Source organism: Falco biarmicus, chromosome Z (assembly GCF_023638135.1).
Source record: "Falco biarmicus isolate bFalBia1 chromosome Z, bFalBia1.pri, whole genome shotgun sequence".
Taxonomy (NCBI): Eukaryota; Metazoa; Chordata; class Aves; order Falconiformes; family Falconidae; genus Falco; species Falco biarmicus.
This window is the reverse complement of record NC_079311.1, coordinates 40,855,761-40,875,947: the sequence shown is the minus strand read 5'-3', so window position 1 is coordinate 40,875,947 and position 20,187 is coordinate 40,855,761. Positions and strand designations below refer to the sequence as shown.

At 40.2% G+C, this 20,187-nt stretch overlaps 1 protein-coding gene across 4 annotated transcripts in view; it reads right to left on the bottom strand.

The window, feature by feature from the left end:
- PTCH1 (patched 1) overlaps positions 1 to 20,187 on the bottom strand; it is a 74,651-nt gene that overhangs the window by 10,068 nt on the left and 44,396 nt on the right. For all 4 annotated transcript variants that reach the window (XM_056324915.1, XM_056324913.1, XM_056324914.1 and 1 more), the window contains 8 exons: positions 18,913 to 19,031; positions 16,483 to 16,882; positions 15,676 to 15,985; positions 9,950 to 10,092; positions 7,715 to 7,898; positions 5,911 to 6,191; positions 4,271 to 4,408; positions 1,078 to 1,220 (listed from right to left, as the gene is read on the bottom strand). In XM_056324915.1, coding sequence (XP_056180890.1) covers positions 1,078 to 1,220; positions 4,271 to 4,408; positions 5,911 to 6,191; positions 7,715 to 7,898; positions 9,950 to 10,092; positions 15,676 to 15,985; positions 16,483 to 16,882; positions 18,913 to 19,031 — 1,718 coding nt within the window. The remainder of the gene's footprint in view (positions 1 to 1,077; positions 1,221 to 4,270; positions 4,409 to 5,910; positions 6,192 to 7,714; positions 7,899 to 9,949; positions 10,093 to 15,675; positions 15,986 to 16,482; positions 16,883 to 18,912; positions 19,032 to 20,187) is intronic.

Genomic DNA, 20,187 nt, shown 5'->3' with positions numbered 1-20,187 from the left:
CGATATCTATAGTGATAATCCTCATGTAGGTTTCAAGAGGTCTAACTGCAAACTGCCTGCTTTCTTCAAATCTGTTTCATACATAAACAAAAAATCTTGCTGAGATTTAGCAGCCATTCTCTCAGTTCCTGCCTCTGACATGTTGTTCTCATCATCAAATAGATGTCAGCTAAGTCTAGTCATCTATCCAGCTTATGTCTACTAAGTAGTTAAGTCATCTTTCACAGCACTTTTATTTGGCCCACTTCTGCCTCAGTTCCATTTTAGGGCTTAGGTTACTTTTTTTTGAGTGCTGTAGTGTGCCACAAAGAACCTGTGTTACTTCCAAGATTAGCCATTTTGCAGAGCTCCACAGGTTGTTTGGAACAGAATAGGATCTGTTTCATTGCACTTCTCAAATTCCCCTCAGTGAAAACTTACTTTCCTCTCCTACTTGACGAATTCACATTCTTAATTAAATTCACAAGAAACAGTCTGCCTGTAGTTCTAAACAGAAGGGCCTTCAGGCTTTGCTTTACAAAATTTTAATATGGAGTTCTGTGTTCATACTTATGGTTCCCCAGCTCCCAAACAGGGCTTTTTTTCCTCTCCCTGTTGTACATTGCTGTAAACCTCAAATAAAGAGAGAAGAAGGCCCAGAGAGAGTCACTTGCAGCACAGTTGCAGCATGATTATAGGTTCACATGTTCTTCACACACAAATTGTTGTGCACACAAGAAGTCTGAAGGACCTAATGGTTAAAGGTCAAATCCAGCTAATACTGGACAATACTAGATGTTTTAAACTGACTCAAACCGAGAATTAGCAAACTTTGCTAACGGGGGCCATTTTTGTGTGCTTTCATGCTGGGTGTCAGATTTTCCTGGAACAGATTTTAATACCAGCAATGGAAACACTACTGCACCTAGCATGTAAAGGAGTTAATAAAATAGAGGGAAAGCAGGACCATGATGTAAGCATGCTTGACACACCATGCATAGTAATAAAATGACAGATATGCTAAAGTGACTAGAAACTAAAAGCATACTTATTTTTATTTTAAAAAGGAAAGTCAAGACACACACACAAATGCTTTACCTGACGATAAAATCAAACTCTGATCCTGCAAGCATTAACACTCCAAGCAGAGTGGACACGGCCCCATCCAGCACTGGTGCAAACATGTGTTCCAATGCAAGGACAGCCCTGTGGTTCCTGTCTCCTATGGCAGTTAAAAATGCCTGTAAAGCAATGAAATCCATTTAATTAGACAGATGCATACGACCTTCTAAACAGCCTCTCTCATAGCATGCACAGTTTTTCACCAGTTAATTACTTCAAACTACAGTTTATGAAAGTATCCATAGCTGGCTAACCTTCAAGAGAAGGCCTGATTCTGCAGTTACACCACACAGCTCCTGCTAAAGTCCCAACCAAAGTAAGCACTGATTAGAGAGCCAGACCATAGTAATAATTCTGGAAACAACACCTGCTTGCATCAGTAGGCTTTTGTCTCCATCTTTGCTTATGTCCACCTGCAAAGAATTCATTTCCCAGTGAAAGCACTTCAGGTGTCAAAATTACAGGGCTACTCCTCTCACTCTCATGGGCCCACGGCTTCCATGACTGTAACACTTCCATTTCATTCAAAATAAATGTTTTTGCAACTTCTACTGCTTCAAAGCTAGTAGGCCTATACATATAAAATTGACGTAGAAACAGTGCTGAGCACAGCAGTGCCTGAGCAACGACATGACTAGTGAAATGTCTTTCTCCCTCCAACTCCTTAGTGAGCAAGCTGTATCAAGAACACTCAAATGCTGCTGTTTTGTACGATGTCTTCCCTCTGTATGGCTTAATGGTTTAAGACGACAAGAAACTGGTTGATGATCTTCCTGTGATTTATAAGGGCTCTCTCTTCGGCAAGTTCTTTACTGCCTGTTAAGATATGAGCTCAAGCAGTTATCTTCCTCTTGGGCCTGGAATTTAGGCCTCTCTCCTCTAGCGGGTTATTTTCACTTAGCTGACAAATTTGGGATGAAATCAGTCAACACATTAAGCTGTTATCCGGTGGGACAAGCAGACCAAAAATGGGCACATGTGGAGTAAGATTCCTAGTCTTCGCTTCTGTAGGTAACCAAACCATCTATTATTAATCCTTAGTACTCCATTAAAAGTGGTCTGTGGAAAATTACATTTTACATTCTCCTATACATACGTGGATAAAGAATCCCCCTCAGGGTAAACACAGCTGTCAATGAGACAACTCACATGAATGGGAGCTATGGGATCTGATCCACATATTAACATATTAACAAGTTACATAAAAATATGCATGTGTGTGCGACTAAAGGATGCATAATACAAGAGCCTACTAGTGATTCAGAATTTATTTGCAGAATTAAAAAAATGCAGTCACAATTCACAAGCAATAACAGAGAACTGAGCCGCAAGTGGACCGTGAATCACTCTTGAACAAGTTCAATTAAGTTCTGTATCAACAGTTTCAGCATTGCCTTTTTTGTTCATGCAATGCTGGTTTGACTGTTTATATGCAGGAAGTTCTGTGAAAGTCAGTACTGCTGCTATCATCTGAGGTCTACGAGGCATTCTTCTATTTAAAGCCCATGTTTGAAAGTTTTTCACTCCAGAGTCAATGTGAAAAAAAATGCAGTATTTTAGTTTGCTTGCAGTATTTCAATTTGCTTGGCATTTTACCTTCAGCCACAGGTGACTGACTTAAAACTTCTGTAAATTATATTGGTTTCTTCCTATTTAGAAACAACTAAGTGTTTTGTCCTTTTTTATGCCAGTTTTCCTGTTCAAAATCTTCAATTCTAAGGAAGTGTAATTTCTTTCTTCCTTTTGTACATCAGTTTCTGACAGTTCCTAAACTACTGCAAGTCCTAGCAAAGAGGTTTACCTCCAAAAGCCTAACTATCCACAGCAGCAGGGGGAAAAAAAGATGTCACCACATCAGGTATCCAGTTGCTCCTCTTTAACCTTACTACCCCTACAATTTTTCTCAAAATTAGTCTTCCCGCCCTGCCACTTTCTGTGCCCCAACTCTGTACATCATCTACAACGTAACGTGTTCCCAGTACTGGCTGTCTCCAGTGTGCTAAGATCCCTGTTGGTTCTCCTCTCTTTTTCACTGTCACCAGATCCTCTTAGCCATCTACCAGTCCTCCTTTTGAGTCCAAGAGGCCTGTTGCGTTCCCATCCAATGCCACCACCACCTTCCAGTCCCGTCCCTTCGCTTCTTTTTGGATTGCCACAGTACTAACGCACTAGAGATTCTAGTAGACTACAAGCATCTCCTCCCTTAAATTATATTATATTGAGCACATCATTCCTTACTTTTTAATACAGTGAAATTCAAATCCATGAAACCAATGATATTCTTAAACTATTCTGAAATATCAATTAGAATAGCCTTATAGGAAAATGACTTATGCTGAGTGTGCAAAATGTTGGAAAGATTAGTGCTGACATTGCCAAATGTGAACACAGAAAAGTAGTCGTTTATTCTTGGTCACCAGATAAAGCAAGATGAGTTTTGCCTATCCTGAACACCCAAAACTGCCCCCTTGGAAGCGCACTGCTGTTTCTACACACTTTTGCACATCAGGTTGCCTAAGGTGAGTGAGTAAGTGCACTCTAGATTTGGACATTTGACCTTAAAAATGTTGAAAATCTTTATATAAAACACACTTTTTCCCCTTCTTGGCTCCTCCTCCTCACATCAGAAAACCATTTTCTAACAAACTGCACGTTTGCGCCCACTATTAATAGCTGATGGGTTCTGAAAAGAAGGTGCAAATTTTTCAAGTGGAAAATTAATCTAAATACATTAAAGTTTTAGTTGTCCACAGAGATCAAATGACGCTATATGTGATTTTGAAAATCTCCTTTAAAGGCTTCTCGTCCACTAGATACAGAACGTACATGCAATGAGGCGACAACAGTGAGGCTGCAGGCAAGAACCCGGAGAGTCAGGTGCAGTAAGAGCTCCGCTTTGTCTATATATTTGCATCGCTCAGGCAACTTGATATTACAGGTAATGTATCCCCTCTTGTGTCCTAGGAAACCGACTCAATAGTTCGGAATTACCTCACTAAGATCAACTCTGCACTATCAGGACAAACTGAATAGCACACAAAACTGTTTGTAACCAGTCTCCTTATAAGAATCACGTCACTGATATAGGAGACTGTGTAAGGATTTGTGATCGTAACATTGCCACCATTTTATTTTAAAATATTTTGAAAATTCTTCTGATTTTACCTACCAAAGCAACATGAACAGTGAATTCCACACCAATGCCAACAGAAGCAATCAGGATAACCACAGGCACTGCACTCAGCTTTATTCCAATTAGACCCATCATGCCAAACAGCTCCACAGTCATCAGAGCCAGCACCACCACCTAGATGATTTCAAACAGCTGTTAGTACCATCTTATACTGCTGACAAATGAAGAGAAAGATACTTCAAAACAACATCGTGACTATAAAACATACTCCTCAAAGCCATGCTACATACCCAAAGACAAGCTGCTTTTCCTTGTTTTGTGGTGCTCAGTGGCAATGACTTGCTAAAGGGCCAGTTCAGATTATACTCCTAAGAACTACTTAACAGACCAAGCACCAACTTTGTATTGGTTACAACTTACCAGTGATTTGAAAAACAATTTATTCTTCCTTGTCATGAATACCCCCCAAAACATACTTTTTCTCTTTTTCACCTGTTTCTCAAACAATTGTTCCATAAAAAGTAACTTTCAACTACCTGTATTGGAATTCTTTTTGTAGAACTGCAAATATAAGTGAGGATGACTTTTGAGTACGTTTAAAGCCCAGAAGAAAGTGAATGCGATCATCAGCTGATGCATCTCAGGTTACAGAGGGGCTCTAAGCTATTAAGATACTTGGAAGGATTGATATTGACACAGTGAACACTTTAAGGGAAAGCTTTTAGGTTTTTTTTCCGTCTACCTTCTAAAAAAAAAGATTGAGGAAAAAGGAGGGCAGGAAATCTGTAGAATCAACTTTAAAAGTTGCTAAAGCCAAGCAGGAAAAAAAGATAGACATACTTATAAAAGCAATGCTGGACTCTGAAAATAAACACCTTTTCCAAGGAAAAAAAGTATGCACTACAATAAATGATTTTATAAGCTAATGAATCAAGAGTAATAACATAAATTGCTTGATTAAGTGCTATGAAAAATATTCTAGACTAAACATTTACCTTTTAACATATCTGTCATATAAACGTACACTACAAAAACTAGTAACTGTTTTAGGCTTTTCTAGTTCTGGCATTTTATAAACCATACAATAGTTTATGGAATTTAAACATAGGAACATCATCATTCAATTTAACTTGAATGTTTACTGAGAGGCTTATGGTGCCTTGCAGAAAGCATGGAGGAGTACGCTCTTCAGTTCATAATTTTATGGCTCTTTCTCCTCGACCATACAACCTAACCGTTTCAGATTTTCCAGAAAGACTGCATTCAGAAATCAGTGGGAAAATTTATGGGCAAGTTAGCCACAAGCAACTGCCTTGAAAAATAGCTGTGTCTGATAAAAGGGGAGAAATTAGAAATAGCATTAATATTTAATAAAGCCCTTAATATTCCTATGTGTCTTTACTTCTCATGTTAGCATTCATCTGAGCAAGGGCAAAAGTTTATGTACCTTTCTAAGAAACCTTTAAAGCCGCAAAAAAGGTGGCCAAAGGATTACGGTTATTAAGGTTTGTACCTTTAGCATGAACCCTACACCCTCAAGTTGAATAAATATATAATGAATGATGCAATATACATACTCCACCAGAGGCCCAGACATAAACAAAACCTTCCCGACTACAGCAAGAGCTATGCTGAAAGGAATTTGACTTCAACAAAGACCCTTATAATAAACTTACAATGATCCCAGCTGTCCAGGGGTTTAGGAGGAAGAGGGCACACACCAGAAACGTGCAAGCCAAAACCACACTAATGGATAAAAGGAGCCAGTGACGAAGCCCAATGTACTGCTCCCAAAACAGAAATGGGTAACCATTTGGGTAGCTGGTGATCCCCAGGCTGGTGTAGTTACTACAGATAGCTCTCACTTTCTCAATAGCCTCCACAAAGTCAGAAGTTTCATGCAGTCCGTTGAGGTAGAAAGGAAACTGAGCATATTCTATGGGCTCAGCTGCTGGAACTAAGAAAAGGACAGCAGTGTTAAAATGTGTGTTTGGAAAGAAGCAGATACAAGGAGGACACAATTAATACAACACTTTGTTTTCCACAGCAAAATGCTTAAAGGCTTTCAATTTAAATTCTACTTCTTTGGAATAGATGGCATTTTAAAAACTCCCCAATAAAGTGAAAACTGAAGCAGTACAGGAGATTACTGTATTTTATCATGCAGTGCAATGGAATGAACAGTTTACATCATGAGTCCCCAAACAATTCTTTACAATTTAACAGATACCATTCAATACATGTATTTAATTCTCATCAATGAGGTAGTGTTTTTTACTGAATACCTGGCCAAAATTCCCTATCAATATAAAGCAGAAGATCACATCATCTTAAACGTTCCATCCATATGCTCTTCTTTTAAGCAAGTGCAGTTCCTTTGAAATCAAAGGTCATTTTCCTGAGATTAACTGAGATCCACTGATGCAAAACTAGAGAAAAATTATGCTTGATCAGGCTGGTTAATTTTTAAGATTTCCAATTTATATTTTGAAAGTCAGATTCAGAAATCCAAGTTCTGTTACCGATGCAACTGACTGGGAAAAAAACTAATATAGAAGTAATCGTTTACTGCGAAAATAGGTAACTTTTTATCCTGTAATAATCTGACATACCAACACTCTCCATACTTCTTCTTGAGCACAATGCTAAGTCTTACTGTATGACAAGGGAAAAACAGCTTCAACAACAAGCATTTTGTTACTGCTGTTGTGTGTTCCAAACCCTGCAGGGTCATTCAGTTGACTTGCTAAACATGATTTGTCCTATTATAATCTCAACCATAAATTTTCATTAAGCCAAGACTTGGCTGGCTGCCACAAAGCTCTAGGGTTCGGATACACTGAAGCATGGCTAGCTGGTTACCCAGTCACATTTCCAAGCACAGCAGTCCTCCCCTATATGCCCTCTCTCCTTCCCCACTAGCGTTCAGCTAGCAATCCTCCCACTAAATTCAAAGCTTAAGCAAAGAAATGCGAACTGGCATTGGTACTCAGGAAAACAGTGAGTGGCCCTGAATGGCACTGCTCCCCTACCTAAGCAGCTTTTACACCATACCAGTGTTGGTAGCTTAGCATATGAGCTAACTTGACAAAAATCCCTGAGGTGTGAAGAATAGAGGATAAACGTGATACAATCTCAGTGATGAAATTTCAGAATGACATAGGCAGGAATTTCATGCAATCTCCGGGTTTCTCTCACTGCCAGAAGTATCGGCTGACACTAAAAAGCAATGCTTACTGTAAGTTTTTAGAGCTTTAAACTGTTACAAAACTCATTTTTTAACATGACAAAACCCTGCAGTGGTGACACATTTACAACGGTGCATGGGTCTCTCAAGACTACAGAGTAACACAATATATTGTCCTGCTCATGCTCCTAGGCCCTGTGCAGCATCAGCCAACTACAGCGTTACTGCTTCTTGAAAGAAGGAGTGGTGGCACTTGTGTAAACTGTATTACATTAAGGTGAAATGTTACTTACTTCTCAGCCTTGTTTCTGGCATATAGTCTGCTTTGTCGTGGACCCACTCCGGGCGGTGAGGCCGGATGTTGGCTTGTGAGGCTGCGTAGGCCACAGGGTCATTGCTAACCCAGGCTGTCAGGTAGATGTAAAAAGCATTTGGGTTAATGATTCCATCCGCATCCACCAAACGCTGTTTAGTCAACTGCAAAATAGAAAAAATTAGAAGCCCTTCAGATTGAGTTTTGCTTTCAAGGCTTTTGCTGTAAAGCTTTCAACAAATGGCCTGGAGATGCAACACACATACAGGAGGGGAAACACAAAGAGTCTTCACCGGAAGTGACTTAACAGTAAACTATTGTTTGACAACAACAACAACAAAATCTAAAAACTTAGTGACAGTAGAAAGTGACTATTTATAAATTAGTACTCATATAGTATTTACAAGAACCACGAAATCAGCAGATGGTTCCAGAATAGACTGAACCAATTAAATCCAAATTCTGAAAGCTACAGCCAAGAGTGAAAAACAACCAAGTTGGAGAAACATATTTAAAGACAGGGAAAGAAAACCTGGCAAGAGTCCCTATACATGTCTGTGTGCAGTTAACCTCTGTTGTTAACACTGAAGGAAATGCCACCCAGTAAATGGAGGAGAGCTATAAAAATAAAACAACATCTGTATAAATTTTGCTAACACTTGCCTCCTATGACCTATGTATTCAGAAAATGTCCAGCGTCAAGAAAGCAGATGAGTGCCCTGTGTTATTTGGGTCACTGTGGGCAAATGCATCTGTGGGGTAAACAGCAGTGGTACACTTCTAGAGTTCTGTAGCCAAATCCTGCACAGCTAGATCTCTCACAGAGGACTCTGTGGGTGAAAAGTATTACTGGGGTTTTTTGTTTTGTTTATTTAAAATTCTGGCATAGCTCCAGTTTCAGGTCTTTTTAATGAAATGAGAAACAACAGTGACAGCAGTTAAAAAAAAAAAAAAAAGCTGGATTCCAAGGATCTGGATTCAATTAGTCCACAGGATATGCAACAACTGTATGTCTTCAAGCTGTCTCTGGAACTGCACAGTACAGCACTCAGCCCCTGTGGGTGCACCACACTTTTCTCCCTCCCAGGCACAGGAAATTGTATCAGCAGCTGCAGTCCAATCGCATTTGTTCCACAGCGTACCTGGTACACTCTGCTAAACAAAATCTCACTTAAGGTTTTCTCTTCAACTCCCTTTCTTTGCTTAATTCATAGCTGAAGCTTCATTCAGACCTGACAGCATGCTGCATGTTGCTATAGAGCAGTGCATTTTACACACCATAGTAACTTTGAACAATGTACTCCGTAAATCTGTCACCTTTAATGACAGGAAAAAAGAAAGACAATAAGCAGATCTGCCAAGAAGCTCATTAGAAAGACTATTTTTCTGCCTGAAAGCACAGTGAGTCGATGACTCTAGGAGAGAAGTTATGTTATGGCAGAATTTCTTCTTAGAGGTTTGAAATCTAACTTTAGTAAGGAGTCAGACCTAACGCATTTCAACCTACCAACAGCTACAGCAAAAGCAGTCATATGCTGTGATAACCTTGCAAAAGAACCTCAGACATTTTATTTAGGCAGCTCACCCAACTGCCATTCTTAATTCTGCAACAGTATAGCTGTATTTAATGATGATGGTGCAAGAATATGATACAGCATGTAATGATTTCAGTTGCTTTCCACTATCATTCATCAACACCTTTGTTTAAATGTTATCTTTTGCACAAATTGGTGGAACTAACCAAATAATTGCAAACACTAGACTCAAAGCCACAGCAGAATGCTGAGCACAGGTCAATCCTATAAGGCAATCTGATTCAAATCAGAAAGAATGCAACTTGGGGCAACAAGGCTAATGTTGGCTCTGTCTGGCACAGGACCAGGCTCCATCTACCTATGGATGCAGCAAAGCATTTTTCACAACAATTTCAGTGGAAACTGAGTGTGTCTGACACAGGAGCAGCACCAAACACAGGCCAATCAGTAATAATCAAGGGCAGGTATCCCCAGTGCTCATTTTCAACACGCTGCAACACAGGCCAGACTGTAGCTCATAAGTGCCTTCAGCAAAGTCAGTGAGGCCATGCATTGAGGTGTAACTAGGCATTCAATTCATCAAGATGAAAAAAAGAGACTATGACATGCTCTTTGCATCTCCCCCACTCCTGACAACCTGTGTATTCCTGTATAAACCAGTACAGACTTTGATACAGTACCTGGCTGATGTCAATGGGCTTTGCTCGGTTGCCTGTTTGTACCAAGAGTTTGTAAGCCAAAACAGCATCGTCAGATCCATTTTTATAATTGTTGTAAGTGATCTTCCCAGTTTCCCAGTCACTGTCAAATGCATCCTGAAGTCCTGAAGAGTTAAGGGAGGCAAGGGGAAGACAGAACAAGCAGGTAAGCAATCACTCTTAGACACAAATTTCAGCAGGAATAAAGAATGACTCTTGTGCATAGCTGAATCAGAGTAAAATCATCCACCTGCTGCCTCCTAAATTTGGGGTTCTCACTCAACTGTCAGTGTGTGGGAAGATAAAAGTACCAGTTGGATGTCCAGTATTTTGCCCAAAGAAAGGCAGAGGAAGCAAGAAAGTGCAAGGGGGAAGCCTCAAGAGACTTTCCATGCTGTGCAGGACAGCAAAGCTGAGCTAGCAAGCTGCAGATGTAATGTACACTAGTGTAAACCAGCTTCCTCTAAAGGCAAGGAGATCTTGGATGGGATTAGGACCCTCTGGTCCAGTGTCCTTCTCAGAGCCTTTGAAAGCAACCTAGCGCTCTGCTTGGAGATGTATATGGGGAAGAGTTAAGCTTGTCTAGAATAAAAAGTGGTTTTCTTTATGAACCACAGTTACCGAATCGCCACACTTGAAGCTCCATAAGCATATTTGCATTTACCATCTCCTTCATACACAGTCTCCTTGAAACAAAGCTTAAGTCTTACCCTGATGTAGATGGTGCCAGAACAGAAAAAGGGCTGAGTTCAGCCCTGATCCAACTTCACCACCTACTGTGGATTTAAAACCAGAGGAGGCATTCAGTCCATTATCTAGAAGGGAAACACTCTCCATACTCCCCTCTGCCTCACCAAAACCCTGGCCAAGTGCACTGAGCCACAGAGGAGAACACACACCGCTCTCATTAACTGTTTTGGGCTACTGCAGAGCACCGAGGCAACAGCTTCTACGATATAACCAGAAATTCCACTACAAGGGGAAAAAAACCCACCCTCAAACTTTCAACTTCAAACAGCAACTCAGCTGTTCCTCGAGCACAGCGTGAGTGAACACAATTTTGTCAATTTGTTCCATCTGTTCAACTTGTGCAGCTAATACAAGTTGTAGGATCTGCTGCCAGCACATGTAAAGATCACAGCCAACACCTATTCACTCTCAACTGTTATTTTCCTCCTTGCCACCCTTCAAGGGGGAGGGAATACCTCCAGCACAAATTTGGATCAGATTTAGTACAGGAAGCCACAGCCCAGTACAAGGAGGCTCTGTGCAACCAGATGACAAACGGCATGTCCAGGGAAGGGAAGGAAAAGGACAGGGGAGTGGTGCTGGAAGAAATCACCGATCCACCTCACAGCTATGCTGAGGAGCTGTAATGAAAATCATTATTACAGGTTGGACAGATTAGCTGCAGCTGTACAGAGATAAGAGCACTGGAAGAGAAAAGGCACCTGGCTGACACCACCCCCGGGGCAAAGTACCTGCTCCCATTTACAAATTCATCCCCTCTCCCTTCGAAAACTGCCTCCCATGTTGTCCTGCCAATTTGTAGCCACTCGTGAAGCCAACAGACCAAGAACCAAGTGATGGAAGAACCTGCCTGCCAGATCTCTGCATGCAGCCCTCCATGTCCAGGAGGAGGACAATTTGCCATCAGGTTTTCTGGCATCACCAAAGGACTTCAAGGCCCCTTTTATAAAAGCGTTGTTTGCTGGTAACCTCAACAAAGGGGTAACAGTGCTTAGGACACGCAAAAATACCAACCCATCCCTTCGGTGCCAAGTTCAGCTTCGTGTCAGTCTCTCAGCAGCCAGGTAAGAGCATCCGTACTATTGCACTACTCAAGTGGAAGACGACTTTGGGATATTAAGAGAAGGATGTCAAAAAAGCATGTGGGAAAGACGACCACCACCAAAGAACAGCTTCATTTACAGTAAAAATGGTTCTTCAGCAGGAGGAGCACACCAATTGCTACGATAGCATGTGGGGCAGAGCTTTCAGACTAACACCCAACTCCTGTCAGCGAGCTCCAGCCACACAATAACAGATGTATCTGTAGGCATCTGACATTTTTTGCAATTTGTGGCTGCAAGGTACATAAAAAGGGCATGTACCTTTAACATTACTACAGCAGGTAAAAACTCAGTTCTCTCACATCTTTCCCCACCTCCTGTTCTCACCAGGTCGGTCATTCCTCAAACTCCGCTCCCTTTTACATCTTTATTCCTCAGCTGGCTTAACCACTACGCTCTGGGTTACCTTCTAACTGACCTTGCTGAAACTGAAAGTCTGCGGAAAGAATACCAAGAAACCAGTATCGGTTGCACTTAATCGCTGAAGATTTAAAAAATTTCAATAATTAAATTTTTCCAAAACACTTTGAAATTGCTGCTTTCAAAGCAAACAGTACTTCCATTACAAACTCCTCATAACAATGGTTTTAAAAGACATTTACTCTTTTATAATGGGATTAATTAAATATTTCTGGGCAGAACAATAAAATTAACCTGTTGACCTCTTTCTGCAGAAAAGTTATAAAAATTAAGGGTATGTTAAAAAAAAATTATATATGGGATTTTCGTTATCAGCAGTCTTTTTTGCTTAACACTTCAGAAGAAAGTGAAATCCTCTAAAATTATGTGGGATGCAGGAATGGGGGTGAGGAAGGAATCCCTGCTGTCTCATGTGAATAGCTGACAACATGAAACACCAGATAATTTTATCCTTTGCAAAAACAAGCCTAATTACAAGCCATTAGGGAATTCAAGCTACCTCATTTACACTCAGTCACTTACAAAAATAATGTAGACATTTCCAGTTTAAACAAATGACTGGTGTTAACTCTTCCTCTGTTGCATTTTCAGTACCAGAAAATATGCCAACATGGTATGATACCAGAAAGCAAAATGTCAGGGAACCTCTAAGCAAGAAGTGTGCTAGGCTGAAGGCACTCCACTGCTAGTAAACGCGGAGAAAAGTATGGCCAAGACCCAAGGATGGTTTCCTGATGAAAAATGATTTTGTTCACATGTTGTTGCTTCCCTCATTCTGCCAGACAAATGCGTGCATGTCAGAAGGCCATCTTAAGCCATTAATCTCTAGCACCGAATTCCCGGTGAAGTCGGTCAGGAATTAGCCATGAAGTTCAACATTGTGCCTACTTTGATTATCCTGCTCCTCCAGTGTGTAAAAATGCACCAGTAGAACTGTTCCCATCTCACAGAGGACCCTCCCTGAATTCAGTCTAAAAGTGTCGCTTGTTTGTAAATTCTGTTTTCACCTTCCCTCCCCTTTACTCCCTCTGCATTAGCCCCTGTTGGTTATAATCAGGTATTATTCTACTAGCGTCTGCACCTTGAGATAATTCCCTAACCATGACAAGTGTGGCTGGTTTTAGTATAACAATAGTTCCCCTCTGTTACATCAATGCCCGGTACCATTTTAAAACATAACCTTTTTCTGTTGATACTTGCAATATCCTCCTTCTTTACGGCTTTGTGATTGCAGTGTCACACTCTGCAAAGGCAGCCCTGCATCTTTACAAAGCAGCTGGTTTGTATTAGTTGTGCCCCTCTTGGGGAAGGTGGGGAGAAGGGATACAGACACAGTCCTAAATGCTAATTAGTAATCATAATGATTAATTCTAAAGTTGTGGGTGACAGACAGGCCAAGCAATGAGCCTTCTGCCACAGGGCTGACACATCCACTTGAACCACCACAAATCACTGCTTCCTGGAGTTTCCCTGGCTGTTCCAGTATAATATTTTAGCTTCATGCACCCAGTCAGTGTATCCGGGGTACCAGAAATACTCACAGCCTCTCTAGCGAAAGAAAAGCAGAGGACGAGGAAGAAAGGCAGGTGGCCTGGAAGGGGAAGAGTAACTATGGGCAAGAAGAGAATAGGAACACCCCTAAGAGAAGAGCAGATCTGGAAAGGTCACATACACACATGGACATACAGCACAGAGGAGGAGACGTGCAGGCACTTGGCACTGGGCCAGGGCCACACAGGCAGTCCTTCGCACAAGGAGGTGATTACAAAGCGGACCAGGAGGCATCCAAAGTGGAAGAGGTTCAGGAAAGTATGTGGTGGGCCTGAGAGAGCAGCAATAGGAATGTGAGCTCCCCTGGGAGCAACAACAAGTGGGATAGCCTCCAGCATTTGAGAAACCAGCAAGAGAGCAGATCCAAGGGCACCTCTTCCTGACTTTATCATTGGCAGACTGTGCTCAGGTTCAGCACTAATACGTGAAGATCCTGAACACGGTCTCAAGATTTCCACCTCCCTCACAGGTTTGGGGGCAGGGGGAAAGGAATGGGAGACACCAGGCATTTTTTCCTACTGTTTTGGAACAACAAAAAATATCTGCAGAAGATATAAAATAAAACAGCAGAGGTACAAGAGAATTTAGGAAAGCATGTAGTAATATGCTTGCTTAGAAATCTAGAAAGTATAGTAAGGTTCAAATCCAGCAAAACATCTAAGCTATGCTGAATTTTATTCCTGCCAGTAAAGCCCTCCCTTACAGCTCAATATGCTTATGTGAGCAAAATATTTTAAATAAAGCTTCCAGTAAGGAGACTGTAATGAATGGATCAAATATATTCAAAAACCATTAAAAAAACCCAGAGCTAGCAGCTGAAATACCACTTCATGATTTATCAGTGCATTAAACACACAGGAAACTTGATCATTTTGCTTAGATGTGTCATTTAGATGCATCTGCTTTCCTAATACTGCCCGACATATTTTCAGAAGAAATAAAATAACCCAAATACTGGCAGTTACCTAAATGTTCTCTAAGAATCACTGGCTGCACTGGTTCTCTAGAAACAGTCAAGGTTAAAATGTACAGTCTTACTAGGTCAGCATGATTTATTTTTCTGTTGGCAAAAGCTTCCTGGAGATTCTCCCAACAGAAAGACCAAGGCAGGACAAAAGTACTCCTGGGCAGGGTATATTTGCTGTTAAATTTGCTGAGATGTAACAGTACTATGTATTATTTAAATACAAAACAGTTATTTGTCTCAACACGTGTAATTATAGTATTTAATAAACTGACTTCAATATAATTATCATCACAGTACCTGAAAGGCCATGCCTTCTCTTCACCCTGTCACCCTTCAGCACAGAAAAAGCAGCACCATTGAAAAAGTGAGGATACTTGACTGGAAATCTAGAATGTATATTAAGTTCCCAATCCAATAAAGTACCTAAGCCACACTGAATTTTCTTCATGCCAGCAGTCCCAGCTGAAGCCAACACGATCACTCATGTGCTGAAAGTTAAGCCTGTGCCAAAACACATCACCGGATGGGGACTTTTCATTTACTGTTCTCAAAACACTCAGCAAACATTTATTTTCCCAAGACAGTGCACCATATTTAGCCATTGATTATAAAGCAGAACTCCTCATTAGCTGCTTTGCTAATGAGTTAATGGCATGAGGTAGACTCTCATGGACATAATCTCATAAAGCTTCAACACTGTCTTACTGGGGAGTAAACTTAGCCACAAAGAATTTAAGTGACCTGCTGGAGAAACAGTGAGTCAATGTGTGAGTTCAGATCAGCACCTACGCATTCTCCCTCCTGCTTGCAGTCTTTAACCATGTGACTATAGTTGGAGAGGGAAGCATTACTACTGTGAGCAAGTGGCTACTACTGTAGAATTAAAAAAAAAAAAAAATCATGCGACTCTCTCTTACCTTGCAGCCAGTCTCGAAAGTAGTGCAACCACATTTTGGGAAGCTGCCTATCCTCTTCCAACAGAACATATGTCACATTGCTGAAACTTCTGTGAAGTTCATAAAGTAAGTGCTGGACATTTGGATAATCTGCTTTCTGTGTCACAATATACATATTGTAGAATGAAAAGTACTTGAACTGTGCGGCAATAAAGTCATATTCCCGTGTTTCCCGTGGTACAATGTCTGTGAGATCTAGTCCATCTCTCACCCGGGTAGTTCCATAAAGGCTGAGCCCCAGTAAACCCAGAAAAAGAAAAATAACCACAATCTGCAACAGAAAACGGAAATGCATTTGGGTTTAGGTTTCTGAAGAAACTAACAATTCATATTGGCACACTACAAAGCCAAGTTCAAAATCAACACCCATCAGTCTACTTTAAAGCTTTTATTTCTGATTTTTTTTTTCATACACATACACACCACAAGGCTAAGCTAATTCGTGCTTTATTAAAGGAGCTCTGTATCATGGATGAGAAAATTATATCGTAATAAAGTTTAAAAGTGGCTTTAGCTTCACTATTCATAAGCTTACATTACTGAAAGTCACCAAAACCCTCACTGGTAACTTGTATTTGAACAGTATGTCTCTACAGCACTCGCAAGACAAACTTTTAGAGTATGAAATTAGTTGTAAAATTATTAAGAATTGTTATTCCAAAATAATTCTGTTTCTTCCTTATATTTAATACCACTGCCAGGATAATTTTATTACTGGGCAAGGCAGAAGTCTATTTTTGAAAAACAGGTAAACAGTTCCCTGATTACCTTAGCTTTTGGTTTTAGGAGGAACGGAGCATAATGCTTTTCTGCAAAAGATGAGAGTGTCCACTTCGTACAGGGTGGCTCAAGGCAATGCATGCTGGAGTCTGAGAACTGGGAAAGCAAATCCCTCGTTGAGCTTGTGCTTTCTGGGCTCTGGCAGCTAAGATTATCTTGCGTCACTGTAACTGGCTGCACAGATATTTCTGAACGAGGCTCTGCTGTGGTATAGTACACCTGCGTATGAGGATCGTATTCTGTGCGCAACTGCACTGTAGACTGCATTGTAATCTGAGTTTCATGTGCAAAACTGTGACTGCTGTACGGGGGTGGAGGACTGTAGCAAGTATTGTCATTTTCTGCATATGCTTGAGGCTCAACCTGAATCACTCGAGTGACACATGGACTGTAAGACAGGAGAAAAACATCCATTCACATTTAGACAGATCTTTATTTCAATGAGACTAGATAGGATAACCCGCTTCCATCTGAGATGGCTTTTACTACTATTAGATGGTTTGTATTAACTAAATATAATACTTCAATGCAAGTTTATTCTGCACCTTTAGGAAACACTTACATGATTCAAAGTGTAGGCCTCTGAGAATACATGCACATTTCTTATGCTCAAGAAAGAAGGAACCAGCATTCCTCTGAAGACACCGACATTTACCCACACCACACCATTAACTAAACATGCTGCAGGTCGATACCCAGGTAGCTGCACCCAGTCTGAATGCACAGTATGTATGTGAGTTTGCATCAACGTGCCCATGCTGGGAATTAAGCTATTTAGATCAGAATGTAAACACATGACATACTGAGTTCTTCTGTTTAGAACTATTAAAATAACTGTTAAACAATATTTGGGACTTCTGGATAAGATCTCAGACTTTTGGGAGGCAGGTTGAAACCACATGCCATACACTGACTGAATGTTTTAAAAATTAAGTAAACATATGCAAGGATTAATTCCTAGGAAGGATGGGCAACATGAAGAAACAAAATTACAGAAGTAACTGAAGTATTCCCTTTATTTTAGTCTACACAAGACATTAATAGATACCTGGTTTACAAAAATAAGTTTTATCAAAGACAAACCTCTTCCTGTAAATAAGAAATGACCAATTGATGATAGAAAATAGTATCAGAGGTTTTTCACCAAGTGGAAAAATCCTACAAAACCAAGAGGAATTCAGAATGTTGCCTACCTAAAAAAAACAAGCTCTCATTCACTGCATTTCTTCAGATGTAAATGAGCCCAAATTCAATTTTGATACGCATTTAGTGCAAGTTTAGATGAGGGAAGAAATGGAAGGTCTGATTGCCCTATATTTCTGAGAATCAGGGCTCCAAAATTCAAGCACATGAGGCCATCCACTGAAATTATGACTGAATCAGAAAGCAGGAATCCTGGCTTGGGATCTATTGTTTCTAACCACTCCCTCAAAAACAAATTTAGGAATGTGCTTTCTCTCTTTGACATTAAAATTAAAATGTAAGCTCCTGAGTGGGTGTAAAAGGCTAAGATGACTGAAGGTGGATTCTCCACATCCTGGATATGACAGTAAGAGTGTGTAAGGAGTACACGTGTAGAAATGTAGCTGGATCCTCTTTGTGGCAGGCAAAAGCAAAAACTAAGGTAGAAAACATGCTTAATTTCTAAGCAGTGGCTCCACTGAAGGCAGTAGACTCCTCCTAGCCCCACTCTATGCTCAGAGGAGGCTGTGTATCATGTAAGAGTTTATGTATACACTCTTCAGAATGGCAGTGTTACTATTCCAAATTAGTACTGCGGCTGTAACAGAAACTTTATCAAGCATTAGTCTGTAATGGTACTGACCATTCCTCATAGTCCTACGAAAAACTCAGCTAAGGGGAAATCATTTTATAGTTTATACATTATGCTTATCTATTTAAGTTTAAAGGCATAAAAAGCATAAAAATTAGCACACAGCAATTAATTGTAAGTAAGTCTTCTCAGTACCCTGAGTTAATGACAGTCTTCCAGGATTACCCAATAGTAGCACTGGACACCTTGCAGCATCGCGTAATGTTCTAAAAATACTTGAAGATATTCCTAAACCATGGGTCTTTTATCTTCTTTTAAAAAACTGTCCTCCCAACAGTTGAACATACATATGAATCAAGGGAAAAGTGTGTGTGTGTGTGTGTGCGCGCGCGCGCATGTGCGTGTGTGCGTGTGCGCGTGCGTGTGGAGAGAGAGAGAGACACACACAGACAGGCGTATTTTAACTTTCCTCCTCAGTCAGGTAAAAAACAAGGTAGCAAATGGAAGTTGGTCACTAGCAAAGAAATCATAACATACTGACCCCACTGCAGTGGAGACTTCCCACTCCTGACAAGGCATGGTAGCACTGACTGGTAACCACAAAAAGGATGCACCTCATACATCAACCTATCACATGTTCTCACCTTGTAAAACAGCAGAATATATCCAGTCTCCTGTCTTCTCGACGATAAAGGTCCATACTCAGGATAGCAGGAAAAATCAGCAGAACCATAGCAAAGTTGAACACCACCACAACTGCTGCCTAGAGATCAATCATAAGAGAAGTGATGTCATTACCAAGCTTCATGTCAGGCATCAGCTTTACAAAGCATAAAACTTCCTTACAGTTCTCAACTGCTCACTCATTTATCATGTCAACTTGTCAGATGCTTCCAAGCTTTTCCCTGAGGAAACTGGGAGATATACTTCTTTTGCATTCCCATTTCATTATGGTAGGCCTACTGTAGTTAATTAATTTATTTTAATAATAAACTTCATATTGTTTTAATACAACTGTGCCTGGAAATGTGGTGATGATTTCTGAAGTGAAAAAACAGAGTCAAAAAATCGTACTTTTGCATGAAATTCTGCTATATTTAGAGTCTCACAGTAAAAAAAAAATGGAAGCAAAAGCAAACCTGGAACTAAAATTGAAGTTCTCACATTTAAAAGATCTGAAGTAATTTAAGCATCACAATAACATTTAAGCACATTATTAAATCAGAGATGAAATAATGGTTTAAGTAAATTTTAATGAAACTGCTCTATTTAGTAAAGTATTACATACTTGTTGTACTCAAAATTCAAAAAGAGCAACATTTTGGGTTTATCAGGGATTATTTTTAAAGGAGAATCAAAATTAACCCAACATCACATAGCAATTCTACATCTAATATGCTTGTGTTTAATACAGCTTGATTAATGAGCCAGTCTACCAAAATCAGTCTTAAATTGGAACAAGAACACTTGGTTTAATTTGTAAAGTGAACATTAAATAATAAAAAAAACCAAACTCCCCGCCCACCGCCTTTCAAACCATACTTCAAACCCTTTCCCACACAGAGATTCCCAGAGAATCTCCATAAACATATGTGGTGCAGCATCTATCATTATTATTAATAGCATTTATTTGTAATGCAGAATTGTTAGAAGCACTAGCCATCACAAAGGGGAAGTCTGGGCACAGATGGGACTGGAAGATAGCTGTAAGAGTAGAAGAGGCAACAGGTAAAAAAGAAAAAGCCTGAAATCCTTATATTTTATCCATTAGATAAGCAGTATCAATCTCAATAGTAGCCCAATTTCATGTTAAGGAACTCACATAAACTATCAAGTGCCTCCACCTGCAAGTTCTGAAGTAACAACTACTTAGGTTAAAACAGTCATAAAAAAGAACAAAAGTTGGGCTACAAAAATTA